The 22249-nt window shown below is 42.0% G+C and overlaps 1 protein-coding gene across 2 annotated transcripts in view; it reads left to right on the forward strand.

Moving 5' to 3' along the window:
- Positions 1–252: 252 nt before the first annotated feature.
- e2f8 (E2F transcription factor 8) overlaps positions 253–22249 on the forward strand; it is a 46190-nt gene continuing 24193 nt past the window's right edge. For both annotated transcript variants that reach the window (XM_060838620.1, XM_060838621.1), the window contains exons 1-5: positions 253–437; positions 9315–9416; positions 11875–12156; positions 12334–12490; positions 14295–14603. In XM_060838620.1, the coding sequence (XP_060694603.1) occupies positions 9324–9416; positions 11875–12156; positions 12334–12490; positions 14295–14603 (841 nt within the window). In that variant the 5' untranslated portion in view covers positions 253–437; positions 9315–9323. The remainder of the gene's footprint in view (positions 438–9314; positions 9417–11874; positions 12157–12333; positions 12491–14294; positions 14604–22249) is intronic.

The raw sequence follows: 22249 nt of genomic DNA on the forward strand, positions 1-22249 counted from the left end.
CAATTCATATATGTCCTGAAGGTGGCGAGGGAGGAAGTGAGAGGAAACAGGTCCTTCACCCGAAAGATAAACTGATGTCCTTTTTTTTGCGCGCTCTTTCCCCCGCCAATTTTACCCGGCGGTCCAAAAGTTAACATGTGCTCTGGGATTGGTCAGAAAAAGTTTTTTTTTGGAAAGGTTCTGATTGGTGGAGAAGTTCTAGAGGGGCGGAGTCGATGGCACAAGGCGAGAAATGAACCTGAAACTCCCACCCGGTCCAACATTTCAGTGTTTCACATTTAGGAAGTTCCCGGGCAACTTCAATTGGAAGTATTTTGTGTGTTTTTATAAATTTAACTTATTGGAGTTTTCTTTAATGACAATGGTAAGAGCTCAATGGAACGGATTCATCTTTCACCAACAAAGCAATGAGTGATTAACAGGAAAAGTTTGTTCGGGTAAGGTTTTGAAACACGATTTACGTTGTCTTGTAGAGTATGGTTTTGCCTTCATGGGGTCAGTGTACTGTATTAAGGCGGGTAAACTGCACTCACTGTAAATGGGGATCATCTTTCATTTTTGACCTGGGGGAACAGGGTTATGATTGACATTCCTCATCCTTTTATCCCACCCTCTCCTTGCGTTTTTTTTTAAATTCCTGCAATTGCATTTGTCAGCTCACAGACTAAGTAATGTACAACCGATTGGCCATACAGGCAAGACCAGATAGTTGTGAGATGTATTTATTCGGACAAATAGAGCTATACAGCACGGAAACAGACCCTTCGGTCCGACCAATCTGAGCTGAAAATAATCTTACACTAAACTTAGTCCCACCTGCATGTTCCTGGCCCACATTCCTCCAAACCTTATGTAGTTATCCAAATGCTGTTATTGTACCAACATTTGGAACTTTTGTTGGAGCCATCACATTTTCGATTTTTTTTCAGTTGGCCTAAAGCATTAATTTGGTTTATCTCCATGGAGGTTTCCAGATCTGCTGAATATTTGCAGCAATGCCTGTTATGTTTAAAGCAATCCAAAATTGACACACTTTATATTGGTGGCCTTCTTTTGCTGTTGGCATCGGTGCCGTTAGCAGTGAAGTTAGCTGCAAGGAGAACATACTTTTGTACAAAGTAAACAAGACTTTGCACTGATCAGCACCAGCTTGATTTTTACACTAAATGAAGGCGTTATCTGAGGATACAACAGGAACTCCTCCTTGGTAGCAGTACCTCTGCCCTCTGCTTCAGAATTCGTGTCAATATATTAAAAACAAGAGTAAGCCATTCAATCCATCGAATTTGCTCCAACATTTCAATAAGATCATGGCTCATCTGATTGTAGTCTCAACTCTACATTCCTGCCTTCCATAAATACACTTTGACTGGTTGGTGCTCAAGAATCTAACAAATTGTCCTTTAAAATATTCAGTAACTGCCTCCACCACTGTCTGGGAGACAGCTCCTAAAACTCATGATCCCTTCAGACAAAGGATTTCTGCACTTCATGTTAAATAGGAGAATCCTAATTTTTAGTTTGTGTGCTTTAGTTCTAGCTTCTCCCACAAGAAGAAGCACCCTTTCAATATTCACTGTTAAGCCCATTTGGGACCTTATGTCCAGGATTTAAATGCGCCCTCCCAGAGGCTGTTTTTCAAACCCAACACAAGGGAGGAGGTCGGGGTGAGACTCTTTCTCCCCTCACTTACTCCACTGTGTTTTACTCTCTGCCCGAATCTCTTAGCTTAATAATTTTCCTCTCCCTGACCAGCTCTATTGTACCACACCCTATCTCTCTCCCCTTCTGTTTCCCACTTTGATTTCCCACCCCCATTATCCCCGTACCCACCCATTTCCCCCCTCATTATCCCTGTACCCACTCATTCCCCCCGTACCCACTAATTTCTACCCCCATTATCCCCGTACCCACCCATTCCCCCCCTCATTATCCCCGTGCCCACCCATTCCCCCCTCATTATCCCCGTGCCCACCCATTATCCCCGTACCCACCCATTCCCCCCTCATTATCCCCGTACCCACCCATTTCCCCCCTCATTATCCCCGTGCCCACCCATTCCCCCCCATTATCCCCGTACCCACCCATTCCCCCCATTATCCCCGTGCCCACCCATTCCCCCATTATCCCCGTACCCACTAATTTCTACCCCCATTATCCCCGTGCCCACCCATTCCCCCCCTCATTATCCCCGTGCCCACCCATTTCCCCCCTCCCAGTCTGACTGCCTCCCTCTGCCAACTCCAATGTCCACCCACCCCCGGATTCCCCTCCTATTTCTCCCCAGCCCAATCTCTCTCCTCCCCTGATTGCCCGTACCCCGTTTCCCCCCCCATTTCTCCCCCCCTTCCCCACCCCCACCGGCTCACATTCAAATTCTAACGGCCGGGGCTCGTGTTCTGGAACCCGCTGCCGCGCGGGAAAAGCCGTTCAAACCCGCTGCCCGCTAAACCGCCGCCGCCGCGGCGATCCGGAGCGGAGGCTGGGGCTGCGCAGCGGCTGGGGCCCGGCTTCTGGGCGCGTTATTCACTTATTTCACCCGGCGGCTGTCAGAGCAAGAGGTGTGCGGTGCGGCTGGCCCCGGGCTCTCGATCATCATCGGGGCCTGGAATCAGGGGGAGGTTGGGCAAGACGCTTACCCGCCATCTCTCCTTCACCGCACAGCCCCGACCACCCGCCTCAACAAATCAAAACCATAGCTCTTCCTCACGAGTTTGGTCTGTCCTTGAGAGGTATTTTTTTTTAAAATGTGTTTTATTCTATTTATTCACTCACTGGGCTCCGTTCGTTCGGCGATGGACGGGGCGCGCGCGGGATGTTTTCGTTTACGCGCCAAATTTCAAAAGGTGGAAGGGGGCGGGGAAAGGCTTCAAGCGGGCGGGCGGGAGAGCCCCGCCCCCTCTCTCCTCTCTCATTGGCGAAGCGCCGGCAGTGTTTGGACGGTCGCTCAGGGTAACCCGGCGACGATTGGCCGCTCTCCGATGCCAATTACCTCGCTCTGACCACGCCCCTTTTTTCTCTCACTGCCGTCTCACCTGGCGCCCAGAGGCAGAGACCTCATACATTCACAAAGCACTGGACATGGGAGGATTCTGCTTACTGAATAAATATTCACATATCAAGCTTTCTGAACTGTTACTTTCTCTTTGGTATTAACCGATCCTCGCTACCCACATAATCAGATCCTTGAACAGATTTGTTTTTTTTCTTTTGTGCTTGGAGCTTGCTGTGGGCAAATTGGTTCTAGCTTTCTTGTCCCCCCAACTCAGTGGGGTAGGCTGGGCTTGAGAATAGCAAGAGGCTGTTTGATAGATCAGGTAACTCACTTTGCTGGTTTGTGATGCCAAAGTAATGCCAATTCCTGCACCAGCTGAAGTTACCATGAATGATTTTCCTTATCAACATCTATCCTTGCAGGTGTAGTGACCCTTAGGTTAAGTCACTACCGGTTTGTTCTCTCTCTTTAATGAGAGAGCGGCATGTGGTCCACTAAAGCGATAGCAACTTTGCATTTTCATAATATCCTGAGGGAGCTTGGCAAGGGTGCATGTGGAAAGAATGCTACAAGAACTAGTAGCTACCATTTTAAAATAATGAGTTGCCCAGTTCAGCCAGAGAGGAACTGGTATAATTCTGGACTGATGTCTGGACTTACAGAAGGCTTTTGATAAGGTGCTGCACAAATGGTTAATTCACAACATTGGATCATATGAGTTTAGTGTTAATTTGTTAGCCTGGGAAGGTGACTGGCTGATGAACAGAAGGCAGAGCTTTTCTCTGGACATCAAGATGTAACTTGTGGGGTGGTACAGGATTCAGACCCCAGCTATTTATAATCTACGTTAATGACTTAGATACAGAGATGGAAGGCTCTATAGCCAAATTTACAGATGACACAAAAATAAGCAGCAGGAAACAAGAATCTTACAAATGGATTTCAGTAGGTTAGGAGAGTGCGCATCCAAAGCTGTGCAGGTTAGGTGAATTGGCCGTGCTAAATTGCCCATTGTGTTCAGGGATGTGTAGGTTAGGTGCATGAGTAAGGGATAAATGTAGAGTAATAGGTTCGAGGAATGGGTCTGTGCAAGTTACTGGGCCGAAAGGCACTAGATATTCTATGATTCAAAATTTGGAAGATGGAGTGTAACACGGATAAGTGAGAGGTCATGCATTTGGGTTGGAAAAACTGAGAAGGTGAATTATTATCTTAATGGGGAGAGACTTTGGAGTGCTCCAGTGCAGAGGTATCTCGATGCACTCGTTCATCAGTCACAGGAAACTATATACAGGTACAATAGATAATAAGGAGAAAGTGGGGACTGCAGATGCTGAAGTATAGAGTCAAAAAGCATTGCGCTGAAGGAAGCACAGCAGGTCAGGCAGCAACCAAGGAGGAGCAGGAGATTCGAAGTTTAGGGCATAAGTTCTTCATCAGGAATGTGAGGGGGAAGAGAGCTGAGACATAAATACGGAGATGGGAGGAAAAGTAGGTGGGATGGCGGTAGATGAATGCAGGTAGGAGGCAATTGTGATAGTTCAGTAGGGATGGTGGAGCGGATAGGTGGGAAAGAAGATAAGACAGGTAGGTCAGATCAAGACGGCAATGCCGAACTGGATCTGCGATGAGGTGGGGAGGTTTGGAAATCAGTGAAGTCAATATTGATGGTGTGTGGTTGTAGGGATCCGAAGTAGAAGATGAGATGGTCTTCCTCCAGTCCGCAGGTGGCTTTGATTTGGCGGTGGAAGAGGCCCATGCTTTGGGGGAGCAGAAAGACGATTGAAGTGAGTGGCCACAGGGTAGTGGTGTTAGTTGTTGCGTGCAGACCAGATATGCTATTTGAATAGCTCTGTGAGTTGACGCTCATACTCCCTGATGTAGAGGAGACCACATCAAGAGCAACGAATGCAGTAAATAAGGTGGAAGGATGTGCAGGAAAATCTCTGCTCGATATGAAATTATCCTTTAGAACCATGAACGGAGGTGAGAGAGGAGGTGTGGGTGCAGGTTTGGCACCTCATGTGGCAGCAGGGAAGATGCCGGGTGTGTTGGTGGGGGGAAAATTTGCTAATGTTCTTTGGGTAGGTTTAAACTAATTCAGTAGGGGGATGGAACCTAAATTGTAGCACGAATATACACGAGGTTGAGAGTAGTGAGGTCCAAAATAAGGTTTCAAGGTCACAAGAGGGCACCGGCAAGCAAGAAGTTGGTTTGAAGTGTGTCTTCTTCAATGCCAGGAGCATTGGGTGGGTGAACTTGCAGCATGGATTCATACCTGGGATTTCAATGTTGTGACCGTTTCAGAGACATGGATAGAGCAGAGATAGAAATGGTTGTTGTGTGTTCCGGGATTTAGATGTTTGAGTAAAAACAGTGAAGGTGGTTAACAAAAAAGGGGAGGTGGCGGCATTGTTAATGAAAGACAGTATTACATTGGCAGAAAGGACATTTGAGGACTCGTCTACTGAACAAAGTATGGGCTAAGGTTAGGAACAGGAAAGGAGAGGTCATTCTTGGGAGTTTTCTATAGGCCTCCGAATAGTTTCAGAGGTAAGAATAGCAAAGATGATTCTCGATAGGATAAATGCAAGAGTAGTTGTCGTGGGGACCTTTAACTTTCCAAAATTGATTGGGAATACTATAGTTCAAGTACTTTAGGTGGGTCAGTTTTTGTACAAAGTGTGCAGGAGGATTTGCTGACACAGTATGTAGACAGTAAAAAGTGAGGTCTGCAGATGCTGGAGATTAGAGCTGAAAATGTGTTGCTGGTTAAAGCGCAGCAGGTCAGGCAGCATCCAAGGAACAGGAAATTCAACGTTTCGGGCACAAGCCCTTCATCAGGAATTCCTGATGAAGGGCTTGTGCCCGAAACGTCGAATTCCCTGTTCCTTGAATGCTGCCTGACCTGCTGCACTTTAACCAGCAACACATTTTCAGCACAGTATGTAGACAGGCCAACAAGGTGCGACACCACATTAGATTTGGTACTGGGTAATGAACCAGGCCAGATATTAGATTTGGATGTAGTTGAGCACTTTGGTGATAGTGACCACAATTCATTTATGTTTACTTTAGTGAAAAAAAGGGATAGGTATACACCGGAGGGTAAGAGTTAAAGCTGGGGGAAAGGCAACTACGATGCCATTAGGCAAGATTTAGGATGCATAAGATGGGGAAGGAAACTGCTGGGGATAGGCACAATTGAAATCTGGAGCTTATTCAAGGAACAGCTACTGCTAGCCCTTGATAAGTATGTAACTGTCAAGCAGGGAGGAGTGAGGGAGCCATGGTTTACTAAGAAAGTTGAATCTCTTGTCAAGAGGAAGAAGAAGGCTTATGTTAAGATGAGACGTGAAAGCTCAGTTAGGGCACTTGAGAGTTATAGGTTAGGCAGGAAAGACCTAAAGAGAGAGCTAAGAAGAGCCAGGAAGGGGCATGAGAAGTCGTTGGTGGATAGGATCAAAGAAAACCCTAAGGCTTTCTATAGGTATATCAGGAATCAAAGAATGACTAGAACAAGATTAGGGCTAATCAAGGATAATAGTGGGAAGTTGTGTGTGAAGTCAGAGGAGATGGAGGAAGCGCTAAATGAATATTTTTCATCAATATTCATATTGGAAAAAGACAATGTTGTTGAGGACAATACTGAAATACAAGTTACTAGACTAGATGGGATTGAGGTTCACAAGGGGGCAGTGTTAGCAATTCTGGAACGTGTGAAAATGGATAAATATCCTGGGCCAGATGGGATTTAACCTAGGATTCTCTGCATACAGTTCTGGTCACCGCATTATGAGAAGGATGTGGAAGCTTTGGAAAGGGTTCAAAGAAGTCCCAGTAAATATTGCCTGGTATAGCAAGAAGGTCTTACAACAAAGGGTTGAAGGACTTGAGGCTGTTTTTAATTAGAGAGAAGAAGGTTGAGAGGTGACATAATTGAAACATAGAACATAGAAAAGTACAGCACAGAACAGGCCCTTTGGCCCACGATGTTGTGCCGAGATTTAATCCTAATGTAAAATATAGTAAATTAACCTACACACCCCTCGACTCACTGCTATCCATGTGCATGTCCAGCAGTTGTTTAAATGTCCCCAGTGACTCTGCTTCCACCACCACAGTTGGTAACGCATTCCATGCATTTACAACTGTCTGTGTAAAGAACCTACCTCTGACATCTCCTTTTTACCTTCCTCCCAATATCTTCAAACTATGACTTCTCGTACCAGTCAATCCTGCCCTGGGGGAAAGTCTCTGGCTATTGACTCTATCTATTCCTCTCATTATTTTGTACACCTCGATCATGTCTCCTCTCTTCCTCCTTCTCTCCAGAGAGAAAAGTCTGAGCTTATTCAACCTTGCTTCATGAGGCAAGCCCTCCAGTCCAGGTAGCATCCTGGCAAACCTTTGCACCCTCTCCAAAGTCTCTGTATCTTTCCTATAGTAGGGTGACCAGAACTGTACACAATATTCCAAGTGTGGTCTTACCAGGGACTTGTAGAGCTACAGCAAAACCTTGCGGCTCTTAAACATGATCCCCCTGTTAATGAAAGCTAAACTTGATTCCCCTGTTAATGAAAGCATATAATGAGACACATAAGATAATCCAAGGGTTAGATATGATGGACAATGAGAGCCTTTTTCCTCCGATGGTGATGGCTAGCATGGGAGGGCATTGCTTTAAATTGAGGGGTGAAAGATGTAGGACAGATGTCAGAGGTAGTTTCTTTACTCAGAGTGGTCAGGGTATGGAACGCATTGCCTGCAATCGTAGTAGATTCACCAACTTTAGGGGCATTTAAATGGTCATTGGATAGATGTGGGCAAAAATGGTATAGTGTAGGTTAGGTGGGTTTCTGATTGGTTTCACAGGTCAGCACAACATCAAAGGCCGAAGGGCCCGTACTGCGCTGTAATGTTATATGAAAATGGCACAGGATAACATCTGTATCTGGAGATTTGTGGGGTTGAATGTATAAAAGCGAATGGAATGTTGGCCTTTAAAGTTAAAGGAATAGAATTAAAGGTAAGGAAGTATTATTGCAACTGTACAAGGTATTGGTGAGTCTGCATCTGAAGTATTATGCACAGTTTTGGTCCCGTTATTTGAGGAACGATGCAGTGGCTTTGGAGGCAATTCAGAGCAGGTTCACTGGATTGATTCCAGAAAGGAGGAGTTTGTCATATGAAGTGAGATTGAACAGTTTAAGCCGACACTCTCTGGAATTTGGAAGAATATGGAGAGATCAAATGGAGATATTCAAGCTGATAAAGGGTGTGGATAAAACATACGTGGAGTGGATGCTTCCTATTGTGGGGCATTCTAGGATGAGATGTCATAAGGGGTGGCAAATTTAAAATAGAGTTGAATACAAACTACTCCTCCCAAAGTGTTGTGAATCTGGAATTTCCTACCCCAAAAGTGCGGTGGATGCTGAGAGAAGAGAGTAAATTTAAGGAGGAGTTGGACAGATTTTTAATTAAATGAGTTGAATGGATACAGAGAGAAGGCAGGAAAGTGAGGGTGAGGAGTATATTTGCAATGATCAAATGGCGGAGCAGACTTGATGGGCCAATGGCCTAACCCTGCTCCAATATCTTATGAACTTGGAAGAGAATTTTTTTTGGTGGTGATGATTCTTTAGAGTTCACTTTCTCAAAAGACAGAATTTTGAAAAGGAAGAGCTGAAACATTACAGATGTGTGGGAATGTAGGATTGAGTTTACTATCCGATTCCTTTTATGTTTCTATCGGCTGTGGTCTTGAATGGTAGAGCAAGCTCAGGGGCCAGAATAGCCTCCTACTTCCAACTTACATGCTTGCATCAAAAGTACTTCATAGGATGTAAAGTCTTTAGGCTTTCCAGAAGTTGTGAAAAGTGCTAAATAACACCAGACTTTCTTTCCATTTAGTTGTTCCATCCCCAGTTAGCATTCTTAATTCCTCAGGTATGTTGAAATATGATTTGAGATATGATTTTATGTGGCAAGGTAAAAAGGCAGGTCTCTGTAACAAAAACAGTGACCATAACCTGTACTGTTGTTGTTATTCTGACCCTGATAACCCAAGTGAGCTATTGACCTCCTTTCTTTTGGTTAATTACATCTTTACTAAGGCTTACCTGTACATGTTATTTTGTTTTAAAGATTTATTTCCTTTGCCTCCCTTTTAGACATTTTTTCTGACTATGATTAAAATCATTTGTAATTTGCAAACCACTTAATTTAAACCTATATTTTAAATATGGTCAAATGACTGGATTAAAACATTTCAACATTGGATAAAAGTCAAATGATAATTTGTTATGATTTTTAGTTAAGGAAGATGACAAGCATTTGCTTAAATGTAAGTGAAAGCTTGAATACTGCTGACAGAAATGCAAAACCTGAAGATGATGTTGCAGAAATCAACCAAAGAGTGAGTTGCTTGCAATTTGTCTTATTTCCATTTTGCTGATGAAGTAATGTACTGTGGTATTCATTGTGTGTGCATGGGTCAGACCTAGTTCTGCCCTGGTTTTACAAATGCTAATGATCTTGTGAGGCAAGAGTTCCTGTGACAGACAAAGATGCTAAAGAGCTGGTGTTAATTTCTCATAATAACTTTATACTTGTTCAGTAACTCTTGTCACATGAATAGCCACACATCTTGATCATTTGATTTATTCCACTAAAGACTTCAGCTAAATGGATGGTTCATCCTTCTCCACTCTGGTCAGTATAAGAATCATAGAACCTGTACAGTGTGGAAGCAGGCCATTCAGCCCATCAACTCCACAACAATCCTCTAAATACCATCCTAACCAGATCTACCACCATCACAGCTCCCATGGCCAACCCACCAAACACTCTGGGGCAATTTAACAGAGCCAATCCATCTAACCTGCACATCTTTGCACTGTGAGAGGAAACCCAGACTGAAACAAGGACAATGTGCAAAGTCTGTGTATACAGTCAGTCGAGACTGGAGTCTAATTCTGGTCCCTGGCACTGTGAGGCAGCAGTGCTAACCACTGAGCCATTGTGCTGCCTATAAGCTGCGTACCTTATCTGAGATGCAAGTTGTATCCTTATAACAATCACTGAACGTGGGGAGATGGTGGCGTGGTGTTAATCACTGTTCACTTTAAGCCAAGCAGCTGCTCTGAGGGTCCGTGCATTCCATTTGATATCCTGACATCATGCCAACACATTCAGGCTTGGTTTCTCCAGTCACTGCTGTGCTCAGAAATGGAGAATTAAAGGGATCATAGGCCCTAATGTCTCAGGGGTAATAATTCCAAAGCCTGGGCTAATGCTTCACATTCAATCATCATGAAAACCCATCTTGTTCATTATTGTCCTTGAAGAATGGCAGATAAGTTGCAGAGCTGGGCGGAAATGTGGCAAATGGAATTCAATGTAGCTAAGTGCGAAGTCGTTCACTTTGGTAGGAATAACAAGATGATGGATTACTGGGCTAATGGTAGGCTACTTGGTAGTGTGGATGAGCAGAGGGATCTTGGTGTCTATGTACACAGATCTCTGAAAGTTGCCACCCAGGTAAATAGTGCTGTGAGGAAGGCATATGGTGTACTGGGCTTTATTGGCAGAGGAATTGAGTTCCGGAGTCCTGAGGTCATGTTGCAGTTGTATAAGACTCTGGTGAGGCCTCATCTGGAGTATTGTGTGCAGTTTTGGTCGCCATACTATAGGAAGGATGTGGAAGCTTTAGAACGAGTGCAGAGGAGGTTTACCAGGATGTTGCCTGGAATGGTAGGAAAATCTTATGAGGAAAGGCTGAGGCACTTGGGGCTGTTCTCATTGGAGAAGAGAAGGTTTAGGGGAGATCTGATAGAAGTGTATAAGATGATTAGGGGTTTAGATAGGGTAGATACTAAGAACCTTTTACCGCTAATGGAGTCAGGTGTTACTAGGGGACATAGCTTTAAATTAAGGGGTGGTAGGTATAGGACAGATGTTAGGGGTAGATTCTTCACACAGCGGGTTGTGAGTTCATGGAATGCCCTGCCCGTATCAGTGGTGAACTCTCCTTCTTTATGGTCATTTAAGCGGGCATTGGATAGGCATTTGGAAGTTATTGGGCTAGTATAGGTTAGGTAGGATTCGGTCGGCGCAACATCGAGGGCCGAAGGGCCTGTACTGCGCTGTATCCTTCTATGTTCTATGTTCTATGTTGTCTACCTGTGATTCTGGACCCACAGCAATGCGGTTGACTCTTGAATGACCTAGCAAGCTACTCAGTTAAAGGGCAGTTGGGGTTGGGCAACAAATGCTGGCATTGCCAGTATCACTCGCATCCATGGAAGAATAAAAATCATTTTCTAACACAGTATAATTAGCCCAGAAGGATACCATTCAGCTACCATTTGAAAGAGCTGGCTGTTCAGTGCAGGACAAGTCTCAAACCAAAGCTTTTTAATATCTGATAACATAAGAGTAAAAATGCTAGGTATTTATCTTGATGTGGTATAAATATCTTGTCTTTTTTACTATTTAGATATTCATCAGATGTGGGAGTTGCTGGTTTGGTCAGCATTTATTTCCCTTCTCTATCTCTTCTTGAGAAAGCAGTCTTCTTAAACTTCAGCAGTCCATAGGGTATAGGTTCACCCACAGTGGCAGAATTTTGACCCTGTGACATTGAAGGTAATTTAGTTCTAAAGCAGGATGGGATGTTGATTGGAGGAGAACCTACAGGTGTTGTTGAATCCAAGGAACTGTTGCTGTCATTTTAATGGAATGTGATGACTAAAGTGTTTTGAAAAAAAAACTGTTTCCAACATAGCAGATCTGTGTATGTTGTATGTACTCTACAATGTGCTAAAAGTAATGCAAGATGTCACAATGTTTGATTTTCGTGTTTTCCAAAACAGGAAAATATATTTTTGGAACCACATAAAAAGACTACAAAAACTCCACTGAAGCAACAATTGTCTACCTCACATTCCGTATTGGGAGCAATTAAACCAGACTTGGGAGCCATGACCACACCAACAAAGCTTCAGGAATCAACTGTTGGAGAGCCATGGACACCTACCGCTAATTTGAAAATGTTAATCAGTGCAGCTAGTCCAGAGATTAGAAGCAGGGAAAAGAAAAAACAGGAGCTACTTGTGGATGATGACCTTACTTCAGAGACTAATGAGAATTTACAGGTACAGTAACAATTCAGAAGTGTGTGTTTGTAGTACACATGCAAAACTCAATGTGAAGAGTTACATCATTATAAAATTAGACTTGGGGAGCAATACATAATACAAATAAAACCTATGAATACGACTCCCAACATTTCCAAACAATGAAGTAACATATAGTTTCTACTTGAATTTCAGGACCAATTATCTGGGGAAGACTTTGAGAAATTTCATCCAAGTCGAAAAGAAAAAAGTCTGGGTTTGTTGTGCTATAGATTCCTGGCACGATACCCTGATTATCCCAACCCTGCACTGAATAACGATATATGCCTGGATGAAGTAGCAGCAGAACTGAGTGAGTTGGTGCACGTATCTTGCATCACGTAAATGTATAGGATGGAAATGTAGTACTTAATGTTATGTTATTAAGGCCTGAAAGTTGCTGCATTTGATTGTAATATAGTTTCAGATATATTGCTTATAGTTGGCAACCTCCCACTGGAGATTAAATTCTAACAATTAACAATGATGTAATTTGCAAGTGGTCAGATGGAACATATGGGCTTGGCCATTTTACTTTTTTCATTTCTCACGGAAATGCGCTGACTAATCAAAGCCAACCTGCCTGATTTCAAATTCTATGAAAGCCTGGCAGCAGTTAACTATTAATCATTATTAATTGTCTACCAATCAAGTCCACTTGCCAACCAATTAGCACTTGGTTGGTGTAAGTGTTAGATTGGTGTTCTTGTGATTTGTACCAACAGATGCAAACCAAAAAATTAAACAAAGTGTCTGTTACTTTTTTTCCAGCAACTACTCAGTTTCTTTATAACCAAACAACCATTTTATTTTTAAAAGGCAAAATACTGCAGATGCTGAAAATATAGGGAAAAAAATGCTCGAGAAATTCATTTATGGAGCAAGAAGCAGTTCACATTTCATATTCAATATGATCTTTTTCAGTATTGAAGAAGAGTCCTATCAACTTAGAACATTAGCTTTCAACAGAGAAACTGCTAATTGGTTGGCAAGTGGACTCCGGTCTAAGCACTACAAGGGAAAATGCAGTAATTAGTGATAATTGACAGTTAACTACTAGGCTTTGATAGAAGTTGAAGTCAGGCAGATTGGCCAATACATTTCCCTGAGAAATTAAAAATGAAATGTTACAGCCAAGCCCATTTGGAATATTTTGTTTTACTTTCAGGTGTTATGCCTTATGGTATATGAGGCTTAAAGCAAATGAGACTTCCACAACTGTAATCTCACTCTGAATATTTCTTGGTGGTGCTTCTGTTCCTGAAACAGACTTCCAGTTATCATTTTAATTGGTTTTAGGCCTAATATATTATGGTAGTTATAATTATAACTTTAACATAAAACTGCAGAAGTTTAGGTTAATCCAGCATTGCTGATCATCTTGGGTGGCCTGGTGGCTCAATTGTTAGCACTACTGCCTCACAGTGCCACAGACTTGGGTTTGATTCCAGCCTCAGATTGTGGAGTTTGCACATTCTCATCATGTCTGCATGGCTTTTCTCCAGTGCTCTAGTTTCCTCCCACAGTCCAAAGATTTGCAGGTTAGGTGGATTGGCCCATCCTAAATTGCCTATAGTGTCCAGGGATGTGCAAGATTGGTGGATTAGCCATGGGAAAATGCAGGGTGATATGGTATGATGTGGGTCTGGGTGGGATGCCCTTTGGGGGGTCAGCATGGATTCAATGGGATGAGTGGCCTGTTTCCACGTTGTGGGGATTCTATTCTGTGATTCTAACAAATAACAAGAATTTCCGCTTCTGAGTGCTGACCTATGTTACACTATGCACTTTAGTCTCAGTCAATAATGTGTTTAGACACAATGTAACAGTCAGCTTCCACTATTTAGGCCTACACATGAATAAAGCCATTAAGATAATTTAAAAAGGTGTTGAAAACCTTTGACCTGTGCACAAGAATCCTTGCCATGCACTGGTGACGAGAATAAATTGAGGTGAAAAAAGCAAATGAGGTTAAATTATATATTATTGTCAAACTTAATGGTTAGTAAATACTTATAAGATAAGCATATAATCTTGAAAGATCAAAGCATGAATTTTCAGTCAACAAATAATATTCTGCACCATTATTAACACAATTCTATTTATTTAATCAATAGATGTTGAACGTAGGCGTATCTATGATATTGTGAATGTTCTAGAAAGTTTGCATATGGTCAGCCGTCTTGCTAAGAATCGGTACCTGTGGCATGGTCGCCACAATCTCACACACACACTGGGAACACTGAAGAATGTTGGTGAAGATCAAAAATATGCAGAACAGATGTTGCACATTAAGAAGAAAGGATTTGAATTACATGAAAACTATATAAAAGAGCCTCTACGTGAGCAAAATTCAACCAACGTCAATGAGGTGAAATCTAAAGAAATGTATTTTGTGGAACTTCCTGGAATGGAATTTAGAGCAGGTAAACAGGCATTATTGTTTAATGCAGTATCAACTAACTTGAAGGTCTGGAACTTCAAAACATTCTGTATTTTGTTCATTTCTTTGTAAACTTGTATGGCTTTTTTTTGTGGCAGTGATTACTTGCTATGAACACAATTTTAAGATTAGACATGAGAAAAGTCATTCAAATCACCAAACCTGTAAATAGTTTCAATTTAAGAGAGATTATTGTCAATTGTCTAGATTTATTTGAGAGGTTTAGTCTCAAAAATTAGCCATATAAATATTTGACTGTTTAGCATTTGCTTCTACCATTTCTTTCCGTCCATTCTCAAATTTTGTAATATGCAGTGACCATGATACAGAAGGTATCGCAAACCATTTTTATTGGTATGCAGGTATGCATTTTGGATACTGTTCTTCAAGCGGTGTGATATAGTTCCTTTTGTATCTACATTAACAAGCATATAAGGTCTCAGTTAACATCTTAATCAAATAATAACAGTGCTGATGTTTCAGATCTCCCTCAATGCTTCAGTTAAATATAAGTAAAGAACAGGTCTTCCCAAAGCTTCAGCAAGCTGAAATGTTGGTGTTGCAAGCTCTGAGGCAACAGTGGCCACTGTGGAACTCTGACTGAATTATTACAGCTGATCTCCTGGTCCAACAGAACCCAACTACCTCATTTCTCACAAGGTTGCAACAAATTTCAAGCCTCAATTGAAAGTCACAGTAGAAAAATGTTTGGGAAGCACCTAAAGTTTGCATTCCAGTCCTGAAGTGCAACTTGAATTTACAATTGTTTTCTCAAATGAGAGTGCTACAGTTAAACCAAGTTAAGTGAAACACTGGAAGCTGCTTGCTCTTGCCCACCAACCAATTTGTCCATATTCCCAATTGGATGTACATGCATGTTTTTACAGTTGCTGTGTCCTTGAAATGATGTGTGGGAGCTCCTTTGAAGCTGTTTGCAATATGATGGTATGGCAATCAGATAAACGTACAAACTGGTTTATGTGAGTAACCTAGCAGGATTTCAAATTAAAACTATAAAAAGCTGATCGTATTTTTTAACCTTTTTAGTTTTGGTTTTGATACTGTAAATTTGAAACTGTTTCTCCCCCAGGAGGATCAGTAACTTGGGGCCACTAATTTAAGATAATTGGGAAAAGAACAAAAGGGGACATTAGGCATCTTTTTAATGTGGTGAGTTCTGGTGGACTGGAATGTGTTGCCTGAAAAATAGAAGCTTTTAAATGGACGTTGGATACACACTTTAAAGGAGAATAACAGTAGAAAGAAGTAAAAATATTTGGACTGCTTTTTAACAGACACAACTGGGGGCTCTCTTGTGGTAGAGTGGTAGTGTCCCTATCCCTGGACAAGAGATGTATTAACATCTCTGAACATGTTGGTTAGGAAAATAGATTCATTAAAAAAGAAGTCACAACTGGTCTCCTGTCCTATGAGGCTTACTTTAATTGCTGTGGACAAATACAGAAAGCTGGCTAAAGTGAACTGGAAAATTAAGTTAACAGACAGGTCAGTAGAGATGCAGTGGAACACAGTAACAGGAGTAGACCATTCAGCCTCTTGAGCCTGTTCCACCATTCAGTGAGATCATGGCTGACCTGTGGCTGAATTCCATATATCTGCCTTTGTCTCGTATTCCTAATGTCTTTGTTTAACAAAATCTTATCTATTTCAGATTTAAAATGAACAACTGAACGGCCATTTGTGGAAGAGATTTCCAGACCTCTTCCACCTTTCCTTATTGATCTGGCCTAAATTCTCAGTCCCATAGTTCTGGAAGCTCCAATCAGTGGAAATACCCTGTCTTGTCCTTTTAATATCTTGAAGACTTTGAGATCAGCCCTTAAGCTTCGAAATTCTAGAGAAAACAGGCCTAACTTTTCTAACCTCACTTTATAACTTAAGCCTTAAAGTCCAGGTATAGAACATAGAACAATGCAGCACAGAACAGGCCCTTCGACTCTCAATGTTGCGCCGACCTGTGAACTAATCTAAGCCCATCCCCCTACACTATCCCATTGTCATCTATGTGCTTAGCCAAGGACTGTTTAAATGCCCCTAAGGTGGCTGTGTTAACTACATCGGCAGGCAGGGCATTCCATGCCCTTACCACTCTGAATGATTCTTGCAAACCTACTTTATACTCCCTCCAAGGCAATTTGTCTTTCTTCAGGTGTGGTACCCAGATCTGCTCTCAATACTCCCAAATGGGGCCTTTCCTTGTTTGCTATGATTTGCCTGTACTGCTCGTAAACAAAGCTTTTCACCGTACTTCGGTACATGTGGCAATAAATGAATATGTACATACATACATACATAACCAGTGGCAGAAATTTAAGGAGATACTTAAAATCGACAATAAATGCATTCCCACAAAAAAGAATCATTCCTAGAAGGGTATCAATTAGGCATGGTTAACTAAAATAGTTAAATATAACATTAAATTTTAAAATCATATAATTGCGCAAATATAAGGTCAGAGGTTTGGACATGAAAAAGTCAAGCAGGAAAAGTTAAGGTACAGGAGGTAACTAGCTAGAAATGTAAAAACTAAGATTCTATAAATAGCATAAAAAGACTTAAAGTGACTCCTATAAAAAGTGAGTCTGGGAATAAAGGTTGGAAAGTATGTAGGTGGAAGGTGAATGGGACGTATGTTTTTCATCTATAGAAAATACACATGACATCCCAGAAGTAGTCGTCAATTAGGAAATCGAAGCGAGGAAGGAACTCTAGAAAATTGCAACAACCAGAGAAGTGGTACTGAGGAAATTATTGCAGCTGCAGGTCAACAGTTCCCTGAAGATGGCAATACTGGAGAAGGAAGTTAAGTAGGCAAATGGCATTCTCATAGAGTATAACAATTGGCAAGTCATGTTGCAGCTGTATAGAACTTTAGTTAGACCATATTTGGAATATTATGTACTGTTCTGATCACCACATTACCAGAAGGATGTGAAGGCTTTGCAGAGGGTACAGATAGGGTTAACCAAGAGGTTGCCTGGTTTGTTGGGTATCAGCTTTGAGGAATGCTCGGACAACTTTGGTTTGTTTTTATTTGAATATCAATGGATGAGGGGAGACCTGAGAGAAGTTTACAAAATTATGAGAGGCATGGATAGGGGATAAGTTTAAAGAAGATGCGAGAGGCAGGTTTTTTAACACAGAGGGTGATGAGTACCTGGAATGTGCTGCAAGAGGAGCTGGTGGAGACTGATACAATAGTGACATTTAAGAGGCATCTTGGTAGTTATTTGAATATCAGAGAATAGAAGGATATGGACAGGACAAAAAACTTTTAGTTTAGAAAGGCATCATATGTAAGCGCAGCCTTGCTGGGCAGAAGGGCCTGTTTCTGTACTGCACTGTTCTTTGTTCTATAATGGAACTCACAAGAGGGAAAAACATAGTTGACCTCACCCTTACCAATCTGCCAGCCACAGATGTGTCTGTCCATGGCAGTATTGGTAAGAGTGACCATTAGACTATCCTTGTGGACATAGAGTCCTGCCTTCACATTGAGAACGCCGTCCATCATGTTGTGTGGCACTATCACTGTGCTAAATGGGACAGAGTTCAAATAGATCTAGCAAATCAAGATTGGTCATCCATGAGGTGCTGTTATCCTTTAACAAGAGCAGAATTCTACTCTAACACAATCTACAACCTCATGGCCTGGCATATCTCCAACTCAACCATTGCCATTAAGCCATGAGATCAAACCTGGTTCATAGGGACCACAGAAGAACGTGCCAGGAGCAACATCAGGAATACCTAAAAATGGGTGTCAAGCTGGTAAAATTATCAACCAGGACTACTTGCATGCCAAACAGCATAGCAACAAGTGAAAGACAGCTAAGCAGTCCCACAATCAACGGATCAGATCTAAGCTCTGCAATTCTGCCACATCCACTTGTGAAAAGTGGTGGACAATTAAACAACTCACTGGCGGAGGAGGCTCCACAAATATCCCCATCCTCAATGAGCCCAAGACATCAGTGCAAAAGATAAGGATGAAGCATTCACAGCAATCTTCATCCTGAAGTGCCAAATAGAACATCTATCTTGGCCTCCTCCAGGGTCTCCAGCATCAGAGATAACAGTCTTCAACTAATTTGATTCATTTCACATGATATCAAGAAATGATTGGAAGCACTGGATTCTGCAGAGGCTATGGATTCTGAGACCATTTCAGCAATAGTACTGAAGACTGTTGCTCCAGAACTTACTGTTCCCCTAGCTAAGCTATTTTAGTACTGTTACAATACTGGTGTCTTTCTGACAACGTGGAAAATTGCCCAGGTATGTCCTGTACACAAAATGTAGGACAAATCCAACACAGCCAATTACCGACCCATCAGTCTTCTCTCCATCATCAGAAGAGTATGGAAGGTGTCATCAGCAGTGCAATTGAGTAGCACCGGCTCAGCAATAACTTGCACACTAATGCCCCCTTTGGGTTCTGCCAGCTCCTAATTTCACAACAGCCTTGGTTCTAACATGCCACTGGAGTTCAGTGCTTTTGGCCAAAGTAAGAGTGACTGCCCATGACATTGAGGCCACATTCAATCGAGTGTGGCAATGAGGAGCCCTAGAAAAACTGGAATCAGTGGCTATGAAGGGAAACTCTCTGCTGGTCAGAGTCATACCTGGCACATAGCAAGATGGTTGTGGTTGTTAGAGGTCAATCATCTCAACTCTATAAATCTGCAGGAGCTCATCAGAGGTGTCCTAGGCCCAATTATCTTCAGTTGCATCATCAATGGTCTTTCCTACATCAGAAGGTCAGAAGTGAAGATGTTTGCCGATGATTGCACAATTTACGCCTCCTCAAATACTGAAGCAGTTCATGTTCAAATGCAACAAGATCTGAGCAATATACAGGTTGAAGCTGACAAGTACCAGCAATGTTCATGCCACACAAATGTCAGGCAGTAAGAGACAATCTAAATACCACCTGACATTCAGTAATGTTCTCATCCCTGAATCCCTGCTATCAACTTCTGATGGGTGACCATTGACCAGAAACTCAACTGGACTCTCCATCTAACTACAATGACTACAAGAGCAGGTCAGAAGCCAGGAATACTGCAGCAAGTAACTCACCTCCTGACACCCCAAAGCTAGTCCATCACGTACAAGGCACAAGTTAGGACTGTGATGAAATACCTCTCACTTGCCTGGATGAGTGCAGCTCTAGCATAATGCTTGACAGCATCCACGACAAATCAGCTTGCTTAGCTGGCATCACATCTACAAGATGCATTGCAGCAATTCACCAAAGATCTTTAGATAGCACCTTCCAAATCTGTGACCACTTACATCTATAGGAAAAAGACAGCAAATACACAGGGGCACTATTATCTGCAAGTTCTTTTCCAAGCCATTCACCATCCTGACTTGGTAATATATCACCATTATTTCATATCACTGGGTCAATTCTGGAATTCCCTCCCTATGGGCTTCTATAGCACATGCACTACAGCGGTTCAAGAAGGCAGCTCACCACCATCTTCACAGGGGCAATTAGGATAGAAAATAAATGCTGACCACCCAGAAATGTCATGTCCAACGATTTGAGTTAAAAAGGTGCCATATCAAAGGTTATTGTGGAACATAAAATTTCATAGTCTAGGGATAACTTATTGACCTAAGATTGGCTAGCTAATAGGAAATAGTAAGTTAGCGAGTTTTGAGAAGATTTGTAGCTTAGGTTGAGTTTCTGAATGTAGGTTTGCTCACTGAGCTGGAAGATTCATTTTCAGATGTTTCGTCATCAAAGCTGGTAACATCTTTAGTGAGCCTCCGAATGAAGCACTGCTGATGATTCCTGCTTTCTCATTTCTCAAATATTGAACTACAGAAGCAATCATCCCAACATCCACAAACAAAGTTGCATCAGAACATTATCTCAACGAGACACACCCCTGCAGCACAGAGGAACTATGCAGAGTAGAGGAATTCAAAAAGAATGGGTATTCAATGAACATAGTCTGCTGATCTCTCAGCAACAAACCCAAATAAACAGAAAACACGTCCAGAAATCCCTACATCAAAGACACCTCAGAAATGACTGCCAGACTACTCAGACCCCCTGGTATCATGATAGCCCACAAACCCAAGAACACTCTAAAACAGCAGCTAATGAACTTGAAAGACCCTATACAGACAACAAGCAAAACTAATGTCATTTACAAAATACCTTGCAAGAACTGTAACAACACTACATTGGACAAACAGGCAGAAAACTAGCCACCAGTACGCATGAACATCAAGTAGTCACAAGACGACATGGCCCTCTCTCACCAGTATCCTTACATACAGATAATGGATTAGAGGTGCTGGATAAGGTGCTACATACAGATAAGGAAGGACACCATTTCGACTGGCAGCACACACCCATTCTAGGACAAGCCAAGTATAGATATGCACGAGAATTCCTAGACGCATGGCATTACAACCAGAACTCCATTAATAAACACATTGACTTTGACCCCATTTACCACCCTCTGAGAAAAAGAACAGTAAATGACATCACTACTACTGGAAATGACATCATCAACCCAAAGTAACCCAAACATTTAAATAGAAAGCAGGAAACATCAGTGCTTTGTCTGGAGGCTCACTGAAGATGTTACCTAGCATAGTGACAAAATGTCTGAAAATGAACCTTCCAGCTCAGCGAGCAAACCTCAGCGAGCAAATAGTAGGTATTAATGATCATTTTCAAGTTGTCAGGATGTGATGAGAGGTGTGCAACAGGATTCAGTGCTGTGGCCTCAATGTTTAACAAGTTATGTAAATAACTTTGAAGGGACCAAAAGTATATTTGATAATGACACAAAGGTAAGTAATAAAGTAAATTGTGAAGAGAACGTGAGTAGGCTGTAAAGGGATAAAGATAAAAAAGTAAAAGAACTGAAGATGCTGTGAATTAGAAACAAAAACAGAAATTGCTGGAAAAGCTCAGCAGGTCTGGCAGCATCTGTGAATAAAATCAGAGTTAATATTTCAGATAAATTCTGAGGAAGGGTCACCAGACCCAAAATGTTAACTCTGATTTCTCTTCACATTTGTTGCTAGACCTGCTGAACTTTTCCAGCAATTTCTATGAAAGGGATACAGGTAGTAGGTGTAGGGACAAAAATCAGGCAAGTAGAGTATAATCTGGGAAAGTATAAAATTATCCATTTTGGCAGGAAGCGTAAAAAATTAGCTGATTACCTAAATGGTAACAGATTGCAGATCGCTGAGATGCAGAGGGATCTGGATGCCTGACTGCATGAATGACAAAAGGCACAGCAAGTGATTAGGAAAGCTGATAGAATGTTATTGTTCATTGCAAGAGAGCTAGAATACAAACATGGGGAGGTGTGATAAACATTTCTACATTGTTATTATTTGGTAATGTGAGTTCTGATATGAACAGAACCACGTATAGCTTTAAGTTTGATTATATTTCTATATTGTGTGGGTTAAGAAGGGAAGACATATGGTAGAAATTTTCCAGGCTCTGGATGATTTGGACAATTGCAAGTCAGTTGGGAGAATTTGTTGAGAATAGAAAAATGAAATTGTCAATATCAAGAAAAACCTCGGATACTCCACCTCAGGTTTTAACAGTTAAAGAAG

This window comes from Hemiscyllium ocellatum, chromosome 18, assembly GCF_020745735.1.
Source record: "Hemiscyllium ocellatum isolate sHemOce1 chromosome 18, sHemOce1.pat.X.cur, whole genome shotgun sequence".
Taxonomy (NCBI): Eukaryota; Metazoa; Chordata; class Chondrichthyes; order Orectolobiformes; family Hemiscylliidae; genus Hemiscyllium; species Hemiscyllium ocellatum.